A 22,221-nucleotide genomic window follows, 5' to 3' on the forward strand; every position below is an offset into this window, starting at 1 on the left:
CCTACTGCAGGTGACAGCTCAGTCTGTCTTCTGTTTTCCCATATTACTGAGGGAGGATAGCAGAAAGTGGTCATGGTAAAATAAATCGCAAACAGGATAAAAAAAATGGTTGTTGAATGTACGTATTCAAGCTTGACATACTGCACCTAATGCTACTGTCTTTATCATTCTGTTGTGTATATGTGTGTATGTGTGAACTTGTGTGTATATATTCAAACAATAAAGAGAGTAAGAAACTTATCTCTAGTACATATTTGCCATGTTAGTGTGTGATTTATGCATCTTTTGATGCTAGGGCCCTTTTCACAAACTATAATGCCTCGGTTTGCCTCCTGTAGCATCTACCAGTTATATACATAGATTCCTCTGTATGAGATAGTGTAGTTATTCCAGATTGTTTTTTAAATCAGTATACCAACATTTGGATTTTGATTTGGACTTGATGTCGATTTCATCAAGAATTTTATACTTTGAAAGGGTGAAAAGTTTGCACTGAAGGTCAATGCCTATGAAGAAAAATTCCACAGCATTTGGATGAGATTTCAAATCCTATCTCCATGACTGATGCTGTAAAACTCGTGCAGTCATGCAATATAAAGCAAGCGCCTTGCCTGGGGATGTAGTATTTGGGCAGTTTGGCAGCTGGCTACTGGAAAGACAAGCTGTTTCTGCAGCTCTCTTACTGCACTCCACTGTATATTCCCAGTATTAGGGCTCGCTCACACTTGAGTATAAATTGGACGAGAGCAATGTGAGAAGAATAGTGATTGCACTCGGACCAATGTTATTCAATGAGGCAGTGCAGATCTGCATATTTTTTCTCAGCCGTATTCGACATGAGAAAAAGAAAAAATCGCAGCACTCTGCAATGTCACTTTGAAATCGGTACAGCGCGAGAAAAAAAAATGGCATGCCATATGGACCATCAGTATGGTATCTGATATTTACAGATATATTACAGTTCTGTAGCATAGGAAAATGTAAATGGTCCTGTAGAAGATTATTGAGTTGTTGAGTAAAAAAACGGATTACATATGGATAGTGAGAAAAAAATCATCCCACTCTCCTGGATGACACTGGGACCATTTTTTTTTATACACTAATGTGAGCAACCACTAAGGCCACGGGCACACTAGCAGTATTTGTTCAGCATTTTACATCAGTATTTGTAATCCAAAATCAGGAGAGGAACAATTAGAGGAAAAATATAATAGAAACATATGCACCACTTCTGCATTTATCACCCACTCCTGGTTTTGGCTTACAAATACTGATGTAAAATACTGACCAAATACTGAACGTGTGAATGTGGCCTTATAGCGTAGCTCCACTGTTACACAGCTTTGCCACATTCTGAAAATCTCAGTTGTTCCTTAGTAATACGGTAACTTCAGCTTCGTTAGTAACAGTTCATGTAGACAATCAGTTTGAAGACCGTTACTAAAAATCAAAGTAATAATTATATTGGTTTGTATTGTATTATAAAAACTTCAATAAAAATTTAGTTGAGGAAAAAAAAGAGTTTGTAAGAAAGTAAAATGTAATAATTTTCTAATATATTAAAATGGTTGTTTAAGATTGAGATATTGATGGCCTTTCCTTAGCATAGGTCATCAATATCATATCAGTGGAGCCATGATACACGGCACCCTCACTGTTCAGCTGGTACTATGCTTTCAGCACCTAGAAGTACACAACATACAGTCAGAACAGCACGGCGCTATACTGTGCCGAGTCTCTTGCAGTTCAGCTCCTCTTCACGTTAATGGGAGCCAAGTAGAGATGATAAGCTGTTTGAAATATCAGTTTTCAATCTTTGACAATTTTTGCACAGAAATTCAATTTGTGATGAATAAATTTCACACAAATCACAATACTGCAAAGCCGTTAGGCAATTAATATAGGAATATAACACTCAAAGGTCTTCTAAAACTGTATTAAAGCCCCTTTTGATCTTAATCTTGAGTTAATAGTTGGGACTAGCCCACAATGGGAGGGTCTATCTGGGAAGATAGAAGACAAATTCCTGAGGGTGGGTCAGATAGAGTTCTGCATTCAGTATTATAAGACCTAAGGTCTGATAATTTGCAGACTGACATGCTCTAGCCTTTTTTCTTGAAAACAGCAATCTCGATGCTGACCTGTGCTCCCTGATCCTGGAACTCCTGGAGTTTATACTGACACATAATTATTTCACCTTTAAGATCGATTCTACCTCCAACAGCGTGGCACTGCGATGGGCGCGGCCTGTGCGCCCTCGTACGCAAATCTCTTTCTCGGGTATTGGGAGAGGGAGATTTTCGGGGGTGGCGTGCGGGCCGCTTCCCATGCGCAGTGCTGGTACCGCTATATCGAAGATATTTTTGTGGTGTGGCAGGGTACCGAGCCTGGTTTTCGTGATTTTACTCTTATAACATCAAACTGACATATAAAATCGATGCTAAAGAGATTGATTTTTTGGATATTAAAATTCTGGTGGATAGCGTGGGTAATATCCAGAGTGATGTTTTCCGTAAGGTGACTTCAGTGAACTCACTCTTACACGCTACCTCAGCGCATTTGTCCTCAACGATCAAAGCAGTCCCAATTGGACAATTTTTGAGAATGAAAAGAATTTGTTCTTCGGATGGGTTGTTTGAGGACCAGGCTCGGGACCTCTCCAGGAGATTCCGGGATCGGGGATATAGCAACAGGAGCATCAAGAGTGGGTATTCCCGTGCAAAAAGGGAAGTACGAGATGGGTTACTCTGTAGAGTGCCGCCCAGGGCTAAGAAAGACGCACCCATGAGATTTATCTCAACTTTTAATAACCACTGGGATACTATGTGTCAAGTATTGCAGAAACACTGGGCGGTTCTCAGAACAGAGCCCATCTTGAGGCGTATCATTCCAGATCGACCGCTCCTGACGGCTAGACGAGGGATGAACCTTAAAGATATACTTGTTAGGAGCCACTATGTAGCTAACCCCCCAAGCATCTTTGGTGCGTCCAAACAGAGATGGGGCTGCTACCCTTGTGGGTCTTGCCTGGCGTGTCGTAACATTGATCGGGCTACATCATTTACTACATCGGATGGAGGTAGGGACTACCGGATTGTTAATTATATTTCATGTAGTACCACGTATGTGGTATACTACGCTGTTTGTCCCTGCAACCTTATCTACGTGGGGCTTACCTCGCGCGAACTACGAATTCGGACGAGGGAACATGTAAGAGACATTATGGCGGCAAAAAACTGTACTGATCCCTCCAATCTCAAGACGATCCCTGGTCATTTCAGGCTGCGCCACAACTGTGATCCCACCGGATTACGGGTACGTGGCATTGATAGAGTGCACTGTGGCACACGTGGTCGTGATCCAAAACGTGTTTTGGCGCAGCTTGAATGCCGATGGATCGTCTCTCTAGGCACAATGTCTCCCCATGGCTTGAACGAAAAGCTCTCTTTTGCCCCATTCCTTTAATTCCCATAGGCTCCATTACTGTTTCCTGTCTTTTAGTACAGTATGTTGTTGTATTCTGTTTTTAACACATTTTATTTTTGATAATAGTGTCCTGCTCTGTGGGGCTGTCCTCGTCTTTGTCTGAGCAACTAATTAACATGAAGTGGAACATTACCCTAAATATATTGGTACAACTAAGGTGACCGTGGTAACATCAAGAAGCCGGATCTACTTATGGAAACTGGCGTAATATACTCTATATGTGTTTCTCCTCATGTGATGTGAAGAATTAATGCCCATCGAGATCAATACCGGCACACCGTACTCAGTATTATATAGACATTCATGGACTTTTCTTTGTGTACCAATAGATGTAGCAGGCATTTTTTATTGCACTTTTTCTTCCTTTTTTTCTTCCTTTTTTTCTCCCTTTTTTGTGTATTTTTCCAATTTGTGTACATACTGTATTAATTACATCATACCTGATATGTGTGTCCATTTTACTCTCAGCTGTGTATGCGGTTGCTTTAGTTACCATTACGCGACTGAGTGCTGCCAGACGCGCATGCGCCATGGTGTCCTAGGCTTGCCGGCGCCTCTGAAGTCATCCTTTTGGCTCCGGTGCGGGCCAGTGATGTCACAGGAAGCTTTTCCTTTGACCCTCACCGGGAGCCGGATGTACGGACGCGTCGCATGGCGGCCCCGGTCCCACTCCACATGCGCTCACAGTTGCAGCACTCAGTGAGCGCTATAAAAGACTGGACCATGTCAGGTGTATCCACACTGCCCCCCGAAGAAGCCCGCAATGCGAAACGCGCGTCGGGGCATGACGTATATACGGTGACTGTATCATCACCCCCTGATATGGGTAAGCTACTGCTCTAAACCTATCACTGCTGTTTTGCATTAATTACACTTTTTGCACTGGCACTTTCTTTTTGATGGCACTTGAATGACTTTGTGTAATTGGTAGTGGCCAGACGTCTGCAGCTATCCGGGTTGTATACCCGGTCTGTAATATATTTCTTTTTCTTTGACGTCTGTTTTTTTGGTTTATTGTAATTGGTTCAGGACCAATATATAATGGTGGTACAGACCTTTTCCTGACCTGTTTCTAGTGGTGATTTCATTGCAATCACCGTGTATAGTGTCCTTTTTTGCTCTTTATCCCTTTTCTGGATACTTGTCCACAGTAATTTTTTGTATGTATACTGGTCCCCCTTTTTTTCTTTGCATTTTTTTGTATATGCTGGATTTAATACAAATTATATATTTTTTAGAACTGTTTGTTTGGACCTTTAGTAATTCAATGGGTCTTTAGCTCCTTCTTCTTATGTAGGAAATATGTCTCTCTGGGGCATGACTCTTGTTGCTTAATGCAAATTTAGATACTATATGGATATCCGCTATGTCAGGTTTTGTTAACTGACATGCTATAGTGTTGTGTGGGAAGAGGGAGGACCACTACACATTAGATAATGTATCTTAAGGACCAAGAAAAAATGCAAAGACATTTGAAGACTGGAGTCCAGGCCATTTAAACAGTACAGAAATTTGTCCAGGGGAAAGTAGAAGGCCCACTTACATGGGATTGATCGAGAAGGAATTGTATCAGCATGACGCTAGTGAACAAATGTCTACAGTGAAAGGGAACTAAATAGTTTGTATTGATAGAAAGCTATGGATGCCATATTGGGACCTTCATTTTTCTATGGAGAGCAGTGGACTTTCAAAGTTCTATTGAGGAGTCGTGCCAGCGTACCTCAAGCAGTGGCTTGCAGAGGCCATAGCGTTACACCTCGACCCGTGCGGCTATCGTAGGGGATGATGAAGTCTCCCATAATCATTTGCTAGATTGTCATGAGGTGCAAGAGTATGAAGTGCAAGGAAATGGTAGTGTCAGTAAATATAACTGAGAAGTGCCTAGGTCTGCTTAATGCAAGAGAAACATTTGTGAAGAATTGTGCCTGTTATCTGATGAAAATAGTTCTCATCACGTTCATCTTCAATGAAAACTTTATTTTCAGACTTTCGTTTCCCTCACTCATCCTTGTAACATCTAGCCCTGGCCTGACCGGTATAATGGCCCCATGCAGTCTGCAGAGGCATATCACCCAGCTAACAGGAGAACACACACTCAGCCAGGACCCCCATTTTCATGTAGCATTCTGGGGGCGTGAAACTCGGATACCTCACCCACAGCTACTGCCTCGCACCACGTTACACAAAGACAAAACTTGTTAATGTCCAAGTGATCGTGACCTATGTGGATAGGAAAAATCCTACGTTTATCCTGATTTTTACGGACTGGCAGAATGGAGTAGGTGGGGAGACTTTTTTTTCTCTCCATGTACAAGAGACTGATGACACTCTGATCAAACTTTGATCAAAGTCTTATCAAAATAATCGGTCCATTCTTCTCGTAAGGGCAGAGACAGACTGCCGTATTTCTCGTGTGAGAACAGCATCGTAAACCTTGTACTGGCTGTCAGCTCTCCTGACCTGAGCTTGAAGGCTGCATAGTAATCCATCACGCTATCTTGCTCAGGTCAGGAGAGGTGCCGGCAAGTCCGTGCAGTGTGATGCGATTCTTGCGCGAGAAATACGGCAGTCTGTCTCTGCCCTAAGTGAAAAATAATGACATTTGTATTAGGCCTAAGCCTACACTAGTGCCGTGTGAATAAAATGAGCCTATGCCAGTTGGATATGAGCAAGAAAGAGAATCTAGCGCCATGATTTTCCATTCCATGACGGCAAGTTGAAATGTTGAAAGCTCCGAGGACCTGAAATTGCATAAATTTTCATAGGATAGCCCTAAAAAAACTGTTCATGTTTCTCATACATACAGTATTCAGTAGTACACCATGCATTGCTTGCTTTCCTGTATGTGTAATGTTGAGTATATGAGATATTGGCGTTTACACAAGGCGCTACAAACAAAGGCATCCAGTAATGTAAGAGCTTTAATGGACAATGTCTCCATTTTACTAAATATTTCCAAATTATTCATAGAAATAGGGGTATATTGATGAATGAAATGTGTAATCTTTACATATTTTCTTACATATTTTGAAGAATTCAAATGAGTAAAAAGAGAACGGCCAGAAGGCTCTTTATTAAATGCACTTACACAGCTATGGAGTCTGTTAATGAATTTCTATTAATTGGAGAATCTGAAAACTGCAGCATGAAATGACAACTAATTAAATATTGAGAGGACCTGTCATCAGGTTACAAGTGCTCAGTTTTTGCTCTTCGTTTAGTTCTGTTGCTCCTTTGAGAATTATTTTACTTTTTTTTTAGGCTGCTATACGGTTCCAGAGATACTGGCCTTTTAATTTTGTACAAATTTCTATAGTCTACTTGCGGTTAGCCACTGGGGAGGCGCCAGATGTTGCAGAAGGGCCAGCTGAGGCATGTAGTCCCACTGGCAGCAGATAATGTCACGGTAGCTGAAGTGGGTCACTGGACCCCTCAACACGTCCCTGGTGTCCACAACAATTGTCAATAGTGGGAGGTGGCACTTGTGAATGGTATAGGACCCCTCGGGGGCACTCTTGTAGTGGTGGCATCTGGGTGCAGGTTTTTGAGTGCCTGTGGTGTTTGTGCAATCTCAAGCAGCCAGACACGCAGGTCAACTTGAAAACATAACAGTTTTACTGAAAGAGGTAACGGGGTACAGTCTCTCTCTTAAAGGCAAAGTTCACAGAATATTGTGCATATGAAAGTAATGGTTCTCTCCTCATGAGACAAGCGAGGTCATGGCCTCTCAGAGCGGCTGGAGCAGAGTTCTCTTCACTTGCTGTTAGAGGGAATGCTATGAGCAGTCCAAGAAATATTACACTGATGGAGGGACCTTCCCAGATAAGCTCTCTGTGGAAACACTCACAGATTTTAGCCTACCTTTCCCTATCGCAGAGGGTAGGTTAAGTAAAGTCGGTGGTGTGGCAGCCACGTAGCTCTGGTCCTGGCTAGAAGCAAATAGGATAACCAGCATGCAGGAGAGCACATGTGCAGCTTTATCTTTCCTGACTAGAAGACTTCACTCCCTTGTGGAGGAGATTATGTGGAGAAAGATTTGTCTTCAGCATGGAAAACTATCATGAGAGCAGTAGTGTTTGCTCCCTTAAGCAGCTTGAACCGCCCAGAACTGGAAGTTACCTCAGGAAATGTGAGAGTCATGAGCCGAGAGTTACCTCAGGATGTCAGTGTGAGCCCTGAGGTGGGAGGCTCCTCTCAGCCATTTCTATGGCAGCTTGTTGTGAGAAGAATAGTCACTTAACCTTCATATACACATTGGCCAGTAGATGGTAGCAAATCACATTTATGAATCATTGGTATGCAATGCAATGTATTACATCTCCTAACTCACAGTACCCAAACTAATTCTGACACACTGGAACAAATCTACTGCCACAAGACAACTGCCTCATTCAGCAGCAGGAGAACGGGTACCGGGTAGTGTTGAGCATTCCGATGCTGCAAGTATCATTTTAAAATGAGCGCGTCCAGCCTCCCGGCTTGTGATTGGTTGACCGCGGCGCAACCAATCACAAGCCGTGACGTCACGGGAGGCTGGACACGCGCCCATTTTAAAATGAGCGCGTGTCCAGCCTCCCGTGACGTCACGGCTTGTGATTGGTCAGGGCGGCCATATTGCCGGGACGCGGACCAATCACAGCAAGCCGTGACGTAATTTCGTCACGGCTTGCTGTGATTGGTCCGCGTCCCGGCAACATGGCCGACCTGACCAATCACAAGCCGGGAATTCACGTAACCAAGTAATAGCGCGAATTTTAAACAAACAACGCTGCCGGTTCCCTCGCTGAAGTCCCGGCTGCGTCGGACAGGTGAGTATAGCGATATTTTTTATTTTAATTCTTTCTTTTACACATTTATATGGTTCCCAGGGCCTGAAGGAGAGTTTCCTCTCCTTCAGACCCTGGGAACCATCAGGAATACCGTCCGATACTTGAGTCCCATTGACTTGTATTGGTATCGGGTATCGGTATCGGATTGGATCCGATATTTTGCCGGTATCGGCCGATACTTTCCGATACCGATACTTTCAAGTATCGGACGGTATCGCTCAACACTAGTACCGGGATACCACATACTCTTTACCAAGGAGAAGCTGCAGCTTAACTATGCAGAGAAGCCTAAAGACTAGACATACCCAGGGGAATTTTGTGAGTAAAGCCCCCTTAGTAAAAATCCATATCTATGGAACTGTACGTATAGGAAATAAAATGGAATACTGGCTACTTTTGACCTCATGAGAGAGATGTTCTTTAATGTAGTAACATTTCTAGCCTACCCATAAATGTATTATTGCTTTGGGTCCAACCAATCACTAGAACTGTGAGGAACGCAGCTGTTGGGCCACCAAGCAATCATACATTCATCCTGTGGATAGGAGATATGTTTTTAATAAAATAAAAATGATGAAACCTCAGTGCTTTGAATTTTGCTGTTAGGGGCATATGTCAGCTGATTTAATCAGCTGACATGTGCCGGAAAAGTTGCAGGCTCATCGCCGGAGCCTACATCAAACAGGGGGAGGCGACGTTGGTCATAGCTATACATCCAAGGACATAAAGGGGTTAAAGGGAACCTTTCACCAGGTTTGCCCCATATGAGATATGGCCACCACCTTTCAGCACTCATATACAGCATACAAATATGCTGTGCATATGCCCCTGATCCGGCCTTCAACAAAATACCATATTCATTTCTTGCATAGGCTATTTTTCCTATTTGTGCACATTGAGTTGATTTTCATAACACAGCGAAGTATATAACAGGCTATGTGAATAAATGCTATGTACAGTAATTAAATGAGTTCATCTTACCTTGCTCATCAAGGAGTATATTATCTGGTTTGATATCCCTATTAAAACAAAATACACATATGTTAGAATAGATACACACAAACCTTAAAATCTGATTTATTATATCTTTGTGTCTGCCCACTAAGTGGAGTATGTCTGCAGAAAAATACGCCGAGTGCAATGCAATGTGATCAAAAATCACATTGCACTCTCACCAATGTTATTCAATGAGGCAGCGTTCATTTGTGAGCTTTGTGAAGAAAAAAAGTGCAGCATACTGCATATGGCTGCGTAGAACAGCCAGGACTCGACAATGCAAGTCAAAGAAAAAAGGAGGAAAAAAATTTGGACAGAACACGGACCATCCGTACACCGTCAGATTTTTGTGCAAAAATCTAGAAAAAAAAATAAAATATAAAGCTACATACGTATAGCTAGATAGAAAAGATTGTTAGATGTCCTGCAGATATATCATGTCACAACCCACCTACATATAATAATGTCGCCTTTAGTGCCACGTGAAAGGCACATTTAGCCTGGAATAAATAAATAATAAAAAAAAAAAACAAGATGTGTCCCCCTTATTTTTGATAGCCAGCAAAGGTAAGGAAAGTCCATCGTTTTTGGGCCCTCCCCAGCCTAAAAATACCAGCAAAATCCAGCAGTGACATCAGTGTGCACATTTTGTTTTATTTTATTTTTATTTTTTTAAGTACTGGGTTAGTAATGGGGTTGTCTGATAGACGCAACTTGATTACTAACACCAGGGCTTGATGTCAGCTGTATTTTTGGACGACCCCAACTACCATTACCCCGATTGCAAACGCACGAGGGCAGTCGGGAAGAGCTAAGGCGAAGCACCAGAATTAGAAAACATCTAGTGTGAATTGCCACTTCTGGGGTTGCAGTGGGATAGCATTTTAAGGCTGGTGAGGGCCCAATCACAATGGACCATCCCAACTGTCTGCTTTACCATTGCTAGTTATAAAAAAAATAGGGGGGGAATCATGTCACTTTTTAAAATTATTTCTTTATTAGGTTATACCAGGCTAAATACCCTAGTGCCATGTACAGGGGCTGTGATATTATATTTCTGCAGGATATAATCTATCTATACAATATCTACCGTATATATTTATTATACATCCATTATATATATAATTTGTTTAGCATCTATCTATATGTTTATATACGATTGCATTATTTATGACAACTAGATTTAATTTACATAGAATATTATAGTATCTAAAAGATGATGCTAAAAACGCATAGTATACGGATGGCATAACCATGTCATACGCATGACATACGGATGCTAGGCGAGAAAAAAAAACAGGCACTCGTAGGACATACAGAATGACACTGGCAAACTTTTTTAACTGAGAATCTGAGCTATTTTATATACAAAGATATGGGCAAATCCTAGCCTGTGCTGCGGTCAGTCAGAGGTACCCTGGAATGCACAGACAGAAGGCTGCTGGGCAAGAACAGCACGGTATATGATCCCTTTGCAGTCCAATAGCTCATTATAATACACAATTCCACCAAGTCGGAAGGTAGAAGTGGGCCCATTTACTTTTTGGGCCCTTGGGTTCTTGCACAGATTGCACCAATGATAATTTCCCTGCTTTTCAGGTTGTTAAATTGTGACTTAATTAGCTCTCTCCCAGAGGAAACAACAACCATCCACCTTTTGGAAGAGCCACACTTAGGGCTGACTCAGAAATCAATGATTTTTCATTAATGTTTTTGATTAGATCGTCATCAGAATTTGGTCAGTATGTCAGTTTCTACTATGAGTTGATCAGAGTTTCAACTGTTTTTTTCGGATGAGAAAAAAGTTTTCCCAGCTTCACCTATTAAACAGTCCATGGAAAAAACGGATGGCATCGGGGTACTGTCTGTTTTTGTTCATTGACCCATAGACTTGGATTGGTGATTTGAATGCCACACTTAGATCAATATCTGAAAAGTCTCCATGCTTTTGTGTGGATCACTTGGTCCAAGGGAGAAATCGGACATGTGCACATCCCCAACAACTATCATAGGTATGACTTCTATCCATGAAAAACAAGGATAGAACAAATACGTAAAAAACTGATGCCTGAATTAGGCCTAATGATAAGTTCCTGTGCTGAATATTTGGTGTGTTTTTGGTGCTGTGTAAGGGTGGAGGGTATGACGTTGCACCTTTATGGAGATCCCTGTCAGGTATGAAAAATATACTGTTCTTCAGTGTTATCTTCTTGGAGACTGCAGTTCCTGCTAGTCTGGCATGTTAGGGTTAACTGTAGGGCCAGTCCATGATTAGGTAGGGGTCATAGGGTCTTGTGGGTTAGTTCCTGTTTTGGAGGTTAGTTCAGTTGGAAAGAGAGAAAGGAAGAAGAAAGGGACACCCTCAGAAAAAGGTGATCAGCACTGAATGTGTGTATGCGTGTTTGAAGAAAGCAAAAATCAGGAAAAAGAGCAAAATAATTCCAATGGTGGAAGCATTGTTCTGTAAACAGTCAGGGAGGAGAATACAGCCATTAACTTTAGACGGGTCCCTAAGGAACAAACTAGTGTCGACCAAGCCTTGGAAGCTGCAATCAAAGAGAGATAGAGTCAGAGAGATTGGGGCACGCTCAGTAAGAGGACAGCCTGAGCTGTGTCCTTACATGGTTCTCTAGAAGTAGGCTGAAGTGTAGTGGTCACTGGGTAAAGCACAGCTTTAAATAGCGCTATCTCAGAAAATATAAAAAGTATGTGCAATGCTCCAACTGTGACGCTGTTCAAGTCTTTTGGAAGTGTGCCACTGTATTGTACAGAAGAACAGGACAACTGCATCTCCTGCTATTCTATGTGAGCAAGATGGATTGTTAGTAAAAAAGGACTTTGTTTTTATGAACTGGTGTGATTTCCTTATCTTTGTGTCAAAGGGAAATGGCGCCACTTAAAGCTTGACAGAGCTGAACTGGGAGGTGTTTATAGCAGAAACATGGCCGCACATACACCAAATCAAGACCTCATCTTTCTGTAGAGTGCCGGGATGTGGAGACAGGTTCCTTGCCTACGGCTGTCGCCCCGCTCCATGTTACAGCTGTGTATTTTCGCCACCCAAAAATGGGATCTATAGAAATCTAATTCCCACTGTGCTTTATTAAAGCAGCACAAACTCACCTATGGTGTCTTTTTAAAATCTGCAACATATCAATTTCTCTTGCTGTAAATATGTGGTTTATTTGCAGATTTACCCCATATACTTGAATGAGATGGGGAAAGGAAAATAAAGAGGTAAAAGATGAATATGCATTTTCAATGTTTTTCTGCAGTGGAAACACTAAAATGTATATCATTTGCACATGACTTTATCAATAAAGTTTTATCTAAAAGGAATAGTTTATTTGAAACATGACATACTGATATCATTTTGGGGTAGATACGATGTTTTGAGCACCTCTTTATTGCAATGTTGTGGAGGACAAAAAAAATTGTGATTTTGGAGTTTTGATTTTTTTTCTCACTACACTTTACTAATACTACTAATCAGATTCATTTACTTTATATTTTGATAGAGTGCACTTTTACAAACGCTGCAATACCAAATGTGTATTTTTATTTTTTATGTATTGTTTTATTTTTAATAGGGCAAAAGTGGGTGATTTGAACTTTTTATTTTTTTCATATTTTTAAAAACTTTTTTTTTCACTTTTTACTGTATTTGTTAGACGCCTTAGTTGTATTGAAGCTGCCTCTTGTTGCTTTACGTAGCAGTGTATAGCACAAGTGGCAGCTTCAATACAATTAATGGGTCTAACAAATACAGTAAAAGGTGACAAATAAAGTTTTTAAAAATATAAAAAAAATAAAAAGTTCAAATCACCCCCTTTTTCCCTATTAAAAATAAAACAATACAAAAAAATATATAGTATCAGTACTGTTATGTATAGAGAAAATCACCATTTCCTATGAGTTCCAGCTGTGGACTGGCTTTCAAAGGAAGAATTTAATGACAGGCATCAAGGTCATCTGCAGACTCCCGGTTGTCAAGGCAACCCATCGGCACGGGCACACCAATGGGAGGGAGGAACGACGCGTCCCTCTTCCAGCGGGGGTTAAATGCAGCTGTCAGAGATTGATAGTGGGATTTAACATCTTAACATTTGCAGTTGGAGCTCCGCTCCACCTGCGACTGTTAGGCACGTGATGGCTGATTAAGTCAACCATCATGTGTGGAGAAAGATGTGGTCTAAGCGTCTGAGCATACATGCATACATATTTCTCAGGCGTTGTGAAAGGATTGAAAACAAAATCTCACTCTCAATAAAAATAAAACCAATTTCATTTATTAGTAATGCTCACAAAAAGTAGATTTGCAGCAAATAAATTTGTGCGAACCCATATACTGGAAATTGACTGCTTGAAAAACACATATCATAGAATCATAGAATGTTGGAGTTGGAAGAGACCTCCAGGGTCATTGTGTCTAAACCCATGCTCAATGCAGGATTCATTAAACTATCCAGTCTCTGTTTGAAGACTTCCATTGAAGGAGAAGAAATTACACTCTACAGAAGACATAGAAGGAGGACCCCACTGATCATAAGAGCTTACACTCTACAAGAGATAGAGTGAAGATCCTGCTGATCATAAGCGTATATACGCTACAGAAGACATAGAGAGGACCCCACTGACCATAAGAACTTACACTTGTTAGGAGAGAGAGGATCTCACTGATAAGAGCTTACACATGACAGAAGAGAGAACAAGAGAGGACTCCGCTGACCATAGGAGCTTACATTCTAAGAGGAAACCCCTGAGCAGAAGAGCATACATTCTACATGAGAGAGAAAGGACCCTGTCGCCTATAAGAACTTACACTCTACAGAAGAGAGAGAGAGGACCTTGCTGATCCTAAGAACTTACACTGCATAGGAAAATGAGGACTCCTCTGATCATAAGAGATTACACACTACAGAAGAGACAGAGAGGATAAGCATAACAGCTTGCACTCTATAAAAGAGAGAGAATCTCGGTGATCATAAGAACTTGCACTTTATAGGAGAGATGATCTAGCTGATCATAAAAGCTTACACACTACAGAAGAGAGAAAGAGAGAGGCCCCCGATGACCATAAGAACTTACATTCTACAGGACAGAGAGAGGATCCCACTGACCAAAATAATCTACACTCTATAGGAGAGAGGATCTCACTGATCATAAGAGCTTACACATCACAGAAGAGAGAACAAGAGAGGACTCCACTGACAATATGAGCTTACATTCTAAAGAGAGAAGAAACCCCTGAGCATAAAAGCATACACTCTATATGAGAGAGAAAGGACCCCATTGCCTATAAGAACTTAAACTCTACAGAAGAGAGAGGACCCCATTGCCTAGAAGAACTTACACTTTACAGAAGAGAGAGAGACGACCTCGCTGATCATAAGAACTTACACTCTGTAGGAAAATGAGGACTCCACCGATCATAAGAGATTACACTCTACAAAAGAGAGAGAGAATCCTGATGATCATAAGAACTTACACTTTATAGGAGAGATGATCTAGCTGATCATAAAAGCTTACATAGTACAGAAGAGAGAAAGACAGAGGCCCTTGATGACCATAAGAACTTACACTCTACAGGAGAGAGAGAGTATTCCACTGACTAAAAGAATTTACGCTCTACAGGAGAGAGGATCCCACTGACCAAAAGAACCTGTGCCCTACAAAAGAGAGCAAAAGAATAATCTGCTGATCATAAGAACTTACACACTGCAGAAGAGAGAAAGACAGAGGATGTCGCTGATCATAAGTACTTATACTCTACAGGAGAGAGAGAGAGAGAGAGAGAATGCTGCTAATCATAGGAAGTTACACACTGTAGAAGAGAGAGTGAGAGTACTCCACTGACCAAAAGAACTTATACTCTATAGGAGAGAGAGGACCCTGCTGAACTTACACTCTATAAGAGAGTGAGGAATTCGCTGATCCAGGGGCGGACACTATCTATCTTACATAGTCTCCTTTATTATGTATATTACCGTCCCTTATTACACAGTGTCCTCTGTTGTCATGTACAGCACCGTCCCTTACATATCAGATTATATAGATCCCTTTATTTTATTACTAGATGGTGGCCCGATTCTAACGCATCGGGTATTCTAGAATATGTACAGTACAGACCAAAAGTTTGGACACACCTTCTCCTTTAAAGATTTTTCTGTATTATCATGACTATGAAAATTGTACATTCACAGTGAAGGCATCAAAACTATGAATTAACACATGTGGAATTATATACTTAACAAAAAAGTGTGAAACAACTGCAATTATGCCTTATATTAAAGGTTCTTCAAAGTAGCCACCTTTTGCTTTGATGACTGCTTTGCACACTCTTGGCATTCTCTTGATGAGCTTCAAGAGGTAGTCACCGGAAATGGTCTTCCAACAATCTTGAAGGAGTTCCCAGAGATGCTTAGCACTTGTTGGCCCTTTTGACTTCACTCTGCGGTCCAGCTCACCCCAAACCATCAGGTCATCTGGCATAGCACCCCATCACTCTCCTTCTTGGTCAAATAGCCCTTACACAGCCTGGAGGTGTGTTTGGGGTCATTGTCCTGTTGAAAAATAAATCATGGTCCAACTAAACGCAAATCGGATGGAATAGCATGCCGCTGCAAGATGCTGTGGTAGCCATGCTGGTTCAGTATGCCTTCAATTCTGAATAAATCCCCAACAGTGTCACCAGCAAAGCACCCCCACACCATCACACCTCCTCCTCCATGCTTCACGGTGGGAACCAGGCATGTAGTCCATCCGTTCACCTTTTCTGCGTCGCACTAAGACACGGTGGTTGGAACCAAAGATCTCAAATTTGGACTCATCAGACCAAAGCACAGATTTCCACTGGTCTATTGTCCATTCCTTGTGTTCTTTAGCCCAAACAAGTCTCTTCTGCTTGTTGCCTGTCCTTAGCAGTGGTTTCCTAGCAGCTATTTTTCCATGAAGGTCTGCTGCACAAAGTCTCCTCTTAACAGTTGTCGTAGAGATGTGTCTGCTGCTAGAACTCTGTGTGGCATTGACCAGGTCTCTAATCTGAGCTGCTGTTAACCTGTGATTTCTGAGGCTGGTGACTCGGATAAACTTATCCTCAGAAGCAGAGGTGACTCTTGGTCTTCCTTTCCTGGGGCAGTCCTCATGTGAGCCAGGTTCTTTGCAGCGCTTGATGGTTTTTGCAATTGCACTTGGGGACACTTTCAAAGTTTTCCCAATTTTTTGGACTGACTGACCTTCATTTCTTAAAGTAGTGATGGCCACTCGTTTTTCTTTACTTAGCTGCTTTTTTCTTGCCATAATACAAATTCTAACAGTCTATTCAGTAGGACTATCAGCTGTGTATCCACCAGACTTCTGCACAACACAACTGATGGTCCCAACCCTATTTATAAGGCAAGAAATCCCACTTATTAAACCTGACAGGGCACACCTGTGAAGTGAAAACCATTTCCGGTGACTACCTCTTGAAGCTCATCAAGAGAATGCCAAGAGTGTGCAAAGCAGTCATCAAAGCAAAAGGTGGCTACTTTGAAGAACCTAGAAAATTAGACATATTTTCAGTTGTTTCACACTTTTTTGTTAAGTATATAATTCCACATGTGTTAATTCATAGTTTTGATGCCTTCAGTGTGAATTTACAATTTTCATAGTCATGAAAATACGGAAAAATCTTTAAATGAGAAGGTGAGTCCAAACTTTTGGTCTGTAGTGTATGTAGTTTATTTATGAAGATTTCCGAATAATGCAATGAATACACAGGATTTTCTGGGTAAAATATATTTATTATCATTAAATTTTATTGCTCATAGGACTTAATACAATTGAATGAAATTATGAAACAGATCATCAAAATACATAAGCCATTACATGAATATCTAACTGAATTTAAATAAATCATCGAACAAAAGAAGTACATCAACACCAATATATATGTTAACAATATCACCCAAAATATTTTTGTACACCACATTTTTAGTGAATACCTTTTGACTACCTATAAGCTACTTTCCTTGTAACGGGGTAGGAATAACTTGCACCTTGATGTTGGATCTCATTTTAACTCTTGAAAATGCAACGTAGAGTTGTCCATGACCAAAAACATGCTCCGGTAGATATATGCCAACACGATGTAGAGTTTGACCTTGTGACTTGTTTATTGTCATGGCAAAAGCTGGCTTAACTGGAAACTGTCGACGCCGAAGCCTAAATGGAAGACCCGTGTCTGAAGGACATAAATCAATGCGTGGAATGAACACTTCATCTCCTTTTCCTGATCCAGTGATCACTCTTGCTTGAATGACGTTAGAATGGAGTCCAGTAACAATAAGGCGAGTTCCATTACATAGACCATTTTTTGTATTTAGATTCCCCAGCAACATTATGATTGTTCCAACTTTGAGTTGTAGTCTGTGGGATGGCATTCCTGATGAAGTAAGACTATTTAAAAATTCAACTGGATAATGCTCTCGTTCATCTTCATTATCTACAACTACTGAATCATCACTTTTGTACAACTTATACTCTCCAGGCATTCTATCCATCACACGTGAATTTAGCAGAGCCACGTCATCGTTCTTGGGACAGAGAATTGCATGAGAAGAGGCCCTCTCAACACTACTTTGGTCGTTCACATCAATTTCTATGCATCGTCCAAAAACATCACTTACGATGCAGTCAGTGCACAACATGTCTTCAGGTATTTCAATAATGTCTTCTCCAAGGTTGTATTCGTTGCTAAGTTCACCGTTACCAAATTTAAGAAGCCAGTTGCTATACTCCGGGTCAGAAGATGGCATGTTGTTAATTAGTTGGAGTTTATTAAACTGTTTCCAAAGGTCAGCCATTTTTAAGCTGGACTCGATAACATCTGTTCTTGTTCCATTTGGTATGACTAGAAGGCATTGCCTAAAATCTCCGCCAATGACAAAAACTTTACCCCCGAACGGAATTTCATTTTTTTCAGCAACATTTGTAGTCATTACTTCAAGCAGAAGTCTGTCAATTAAGCTCAAAGCGTATTTGGGTGCCATGGTGCACTCGTCAAGTATGAAACGATTTGCGTTCTTTAACAGTCTTCCTGCAAATGTGTCTTGTTTTATTCTGGAAACAGAGATTTCGTTGACTGGAACTGGTATCCCAAAGAGTGAATGGATTGTGCGACCTCCTCGTAAAAGGTTTGCTGCAATACCTGTTGTAGCCGATGGCAATACGACTTTTCCCAACCCTCTAACGTGATGCATTAAACCTTCATAGAGGTATGTTTTACCGCTCCCTCCTGGACCGTCAATAAAGAAACATTTAGGCCTTGCATCTGCTTGGTTTTCTATAGCGCTCACAATAGTGTCATATGCAATCCGTTGTTGTTCATTTAAGGAGTTTCTTTTCTCTGTTGCCAACAATAATTGATAAGCTTCATCATACTCTGGAACCTGTGGAACTTGAATTGCAGGCTGTGGCAAATTAAAGTCTGAAAATGTTTTTCCATGCAGTACTAACACATTTTGGACATCTTGCATGGCATAAGATTCGCAATTTTGACAATTTCCACTTCTGTTGTGAAAATGTAAGCAGTAATCCTCGATTAGATGTTCTTTAAAATTTGCCCAAAGTTGAGGCGGATTTGTAGGAGGTCCAAATACACAGATGTAGGCAAACAATTCACGAAGTTGCTTAGGCATATGTAGGGTAACTGAGTCTTCTAAAGTAAGTCTCCACACAGTATCATCCAATAGAAGTCCTAAAGCCAAAGCTGCAGCTTTAAATGTATCCTGCAATACTCCGTTAACTGTTTTCAAATCCTCATAACTTGTAGCTCCTTTGACATGCAGTAGTAACAGCCGAAGGCAATATCTTTCTTGATCCTTGACACTAACAGTATACATGCGTCCAATTATTCTGCTAACTCCTCGTTGTCTTGGATTCCAAGTTTTATTCCACACATAATGCTCTGGAATCTCTCGGTACAAATACTGCCTTGCGTTTTTGTCACGTTGGTTCAGCAAAAACCATTCCATTAATGTTGACGTCGTGCTTAAAGTTTTTGAGACATCTTTGACTTCAGCATCTTCAAAGAAATAAAGCTGCTGTTGATTTGGTAAATGAATTGCTAAACGTATGATGGCATGGGACTGTGAATGCATTGGAAACGCAAATATCCTCCAAGCAGCTTCTGGAGCACTGACGTATCTTTAGTCAAAAAAAGTTGATGATTCATCGTGATTGACTGTTTTCTGTTGTGTTTCGATGTTAGCTTTGTCATGCCCCTTGTAGATGTACTTGAAAAGATATTTTACACTTTTTATTGAAGCACAGATTTCTACGTTGATGTGACAGTTGTAGCGTTTTGATAAGTACGGGTTGTATGGGACTACCCATGAGTTATTTATAATTTTTTTTAATTGCAAACAATGTTATCAATGTGTTGTTGCCGGTAGGATGGATAGCCATCCAAGTCTTTAATAGTGTGCTGTTTCAACTCCTTTGGAAACCCTTTTGTACACTTTCCGTTTTCCATGCATGGACTTTTTGGATTTGCTACACCACATGGGCCATGAACCATATGAGAGACTACAATATTATACAATTCAGGATACTTTTCTTGGTTAGGAATTTCAGCCCACACTATGTTGTCAATTTCTTCCTCCGTACGAAACTTGGAATCTGTGTCTAAGATAATTAGTATATGCGCATGTGGGAGACCTCGTTTCTGAAACTCTATGACATGTACCATTGCTACGACTGTTACAAAAAGCCCATTTTTTATGTCTTTCAAAAGGCTGCTGAGTTTCAGTCGAAATACGCGTGCGACTAAGTCCGGTCTGTGTTCAACTTTTTGCCAGGGTTCTAGATTTTCGGTAATTTCCGGCCATTTAGGATTACAGGTCATTGGCACAAAAATGTCAGGTCTTCCATACTTTGTTACTATTGCCATTGCATCTTGATAACGCTGTTGCATGTTGCGGGGGCTACCTTCAAACGATGACAGGAGAATTACTGTTTTTCCAATTGGAATTCCTTTTTCAATTGATTGTTTTTGCAAATGTTCTTGAAGAATGCAGTAGTCTTCAACTTTAAGTTGTTTTTGGTTCATTCTTATGAAATTTAGACGATTAGCTTCAATTTTAACATATGCATCAACTAAGTACTGTTGTGTCAGTTTCCCACCGTTTAAAATAGGATTGAAGTAATTTCGGACAGACAGAAGAAAACTGTAGTATTGCAGCTGTGTAATTCTTCTTGAAGTTCCTTGCTGGTTTAGGTTTTCATGCCACCCTTGATCACCTCTTGGAAAGAATAGCGGATACAGAAGAGCATCTAGGTTGCTGTGCAAAATGCTAATTCGTTGTGTCTTAGGAACCAAAGGATTGTTTTGGTCTGGCTTAAGATGGACTAATATATCCCTTTGAAAAGGAGGCTCTCCATCATCATTTTGAAAAACAACTGCGACCTCACTTACACGTGGTTTGTTGTAAAGTCGGGGATCCTGTTTACGTTCTTGCTTAATGGCCATGACAATAGACGGCATTTCAGTACCATTTTGTATAGCCCTCTGTTCCTCCTCAGCTTCGACGTCTTTTAGCATGCGATATGCGGCAGCAAATGGGCTTATTTTCAGTTCAGCATCACATTTTTCGTTTTCTTTCAGGTTCATCCTTTGTTCTGTAGCCTCATGTGTATCAATGATGTATAATTGTGCAAATTTTGGTGGTTGCCCTATTTCTGGGTGAAGTGTTCCAGTGCGGTGGTAGATCTGGCCGTGAATTTTAAAACAATATGGTCTGAATCCAGGGGGCGGTGCAATGTTGGCACCAAATGAAGCAAACGCATGAGAACTGTTGATGCTTCTGATATTTTCCATAAAATTTCTACTGTGTTGATGCATTCCTTTTATCAACTGCTCAAACAGATCTTAGTAGTGAGGTTTCGGTAGCCTAACTTTTCCTTTTTGGCAGCATTGAGTAAACTGATTGTCAGATGGTTTTTCATCAATGAAATTCTGAGAGTTGCATTTAGAGCAAACTGCATTCATATTCCCACAGTAGTGTTCAATAATTGTACTTTCATTGTCTGTTACGTAATGTGCAAGATGTTGAATGTTGTCCTGAGCTTGCCTTAGTTGGTAGAGCATTCGTTTATTATGAATTTGGCGATCATATTGTTCCTGTCGTACGACAGTTTGTTGTGGTGTCTCCTGTTGGCAATGTTGTCTGTGAGATTTCGCATCCCGGGCTTATCTGGTGGCAGTTTGTTGTGATGTCTCCTGTTCCCGACATTGTCTGTGAGATTCCACATCCTGGGCTTGTCTGGCGGCAGTTTGTTGTGCTGTCTCCTGTTCCTGGCGTTGTCTATATTCCACATCTTGGGCTTGTCTGGCGGCAGTTTGTTGTGGTGTCTCCTATTCCCGACGTTGTCTGTGAGATTCCACATCCTGGGCTTGTCTGGCGGCAGTTTGTTGTGATATTTGTTGTTTGTTGGGATTTGAACAACGCTTCACTGATTGATTGGTCGTGCCCGGCATGCCACGACCAGAGACAGGCGCTGCGCCTGTTGCTGATTGGTCGTGGCCAGCCGGGCATAACCAATCAGTGAAGTGGTGTTTAAATCCCGTGCCAATCAGCGACAGGCGCAGTCCGGCCGCGAATTGGCGCGGAATTTAAACACCGCTTCATTGATTGGTTGCGCTCTGTCGTTAAATCCCGCGCCAATGTCGTAGATCTACGTGGCATTGTTACTGACAGAAAATGTTCATTAAATGTGACAGAACTATGACTCACTGTGACTGACAGAAAGTGTTCATTAAACGTGACTGAACTACGTGGCACTATGACTGACAGAAAGTGTTCATTAAATGTGACTGAAATACGTGGCACTATGACTGACAGAAAATGTTAATTAAACGTGACTGAAC

At 41.1% G+C, this 22,221-nt stretch overlaps 1 protein-coding gene across 1 annotated transcript in view; it reads right to left on the reverse strand.

Annotated features, from left to right (window-relative positions):
• The window catches only part of STK32A (serine/threonine kinase 32A), a 383,738-nt gene that overhangs the window by 131,170 nt on the left and 230,347 nt on the right, over nt 1–22,221 (reverse strand). The window contains exon 5 of the mRNA XM_077261153.1: nt 9,297–9,334. Within this exon, the coding sequence (XP_077117268.1) occupies nt 9,297–9,334 (38 nt within the window). The remainder of the gene's footprint in view (nt 1–9,296; nt 9,335–22,221) is intronic.

The sequence above is a fragment of the Ranitomeya variabilis genome, chromosome 5, assembly GCF_051348905.1.
Source record: "Ranitomeya variabilis isolate aRanVar5 chromosome 5, aRanVar5.hap1, whole genome shotgun sequence".
Taxonomy (NCBI): domain Eukaryota; kingdom Metazoa; phylum Chordata; class Amphibia; order Anura; family Dendrobatidae; genus Ranitomeya; species Ranitomeya variabilis.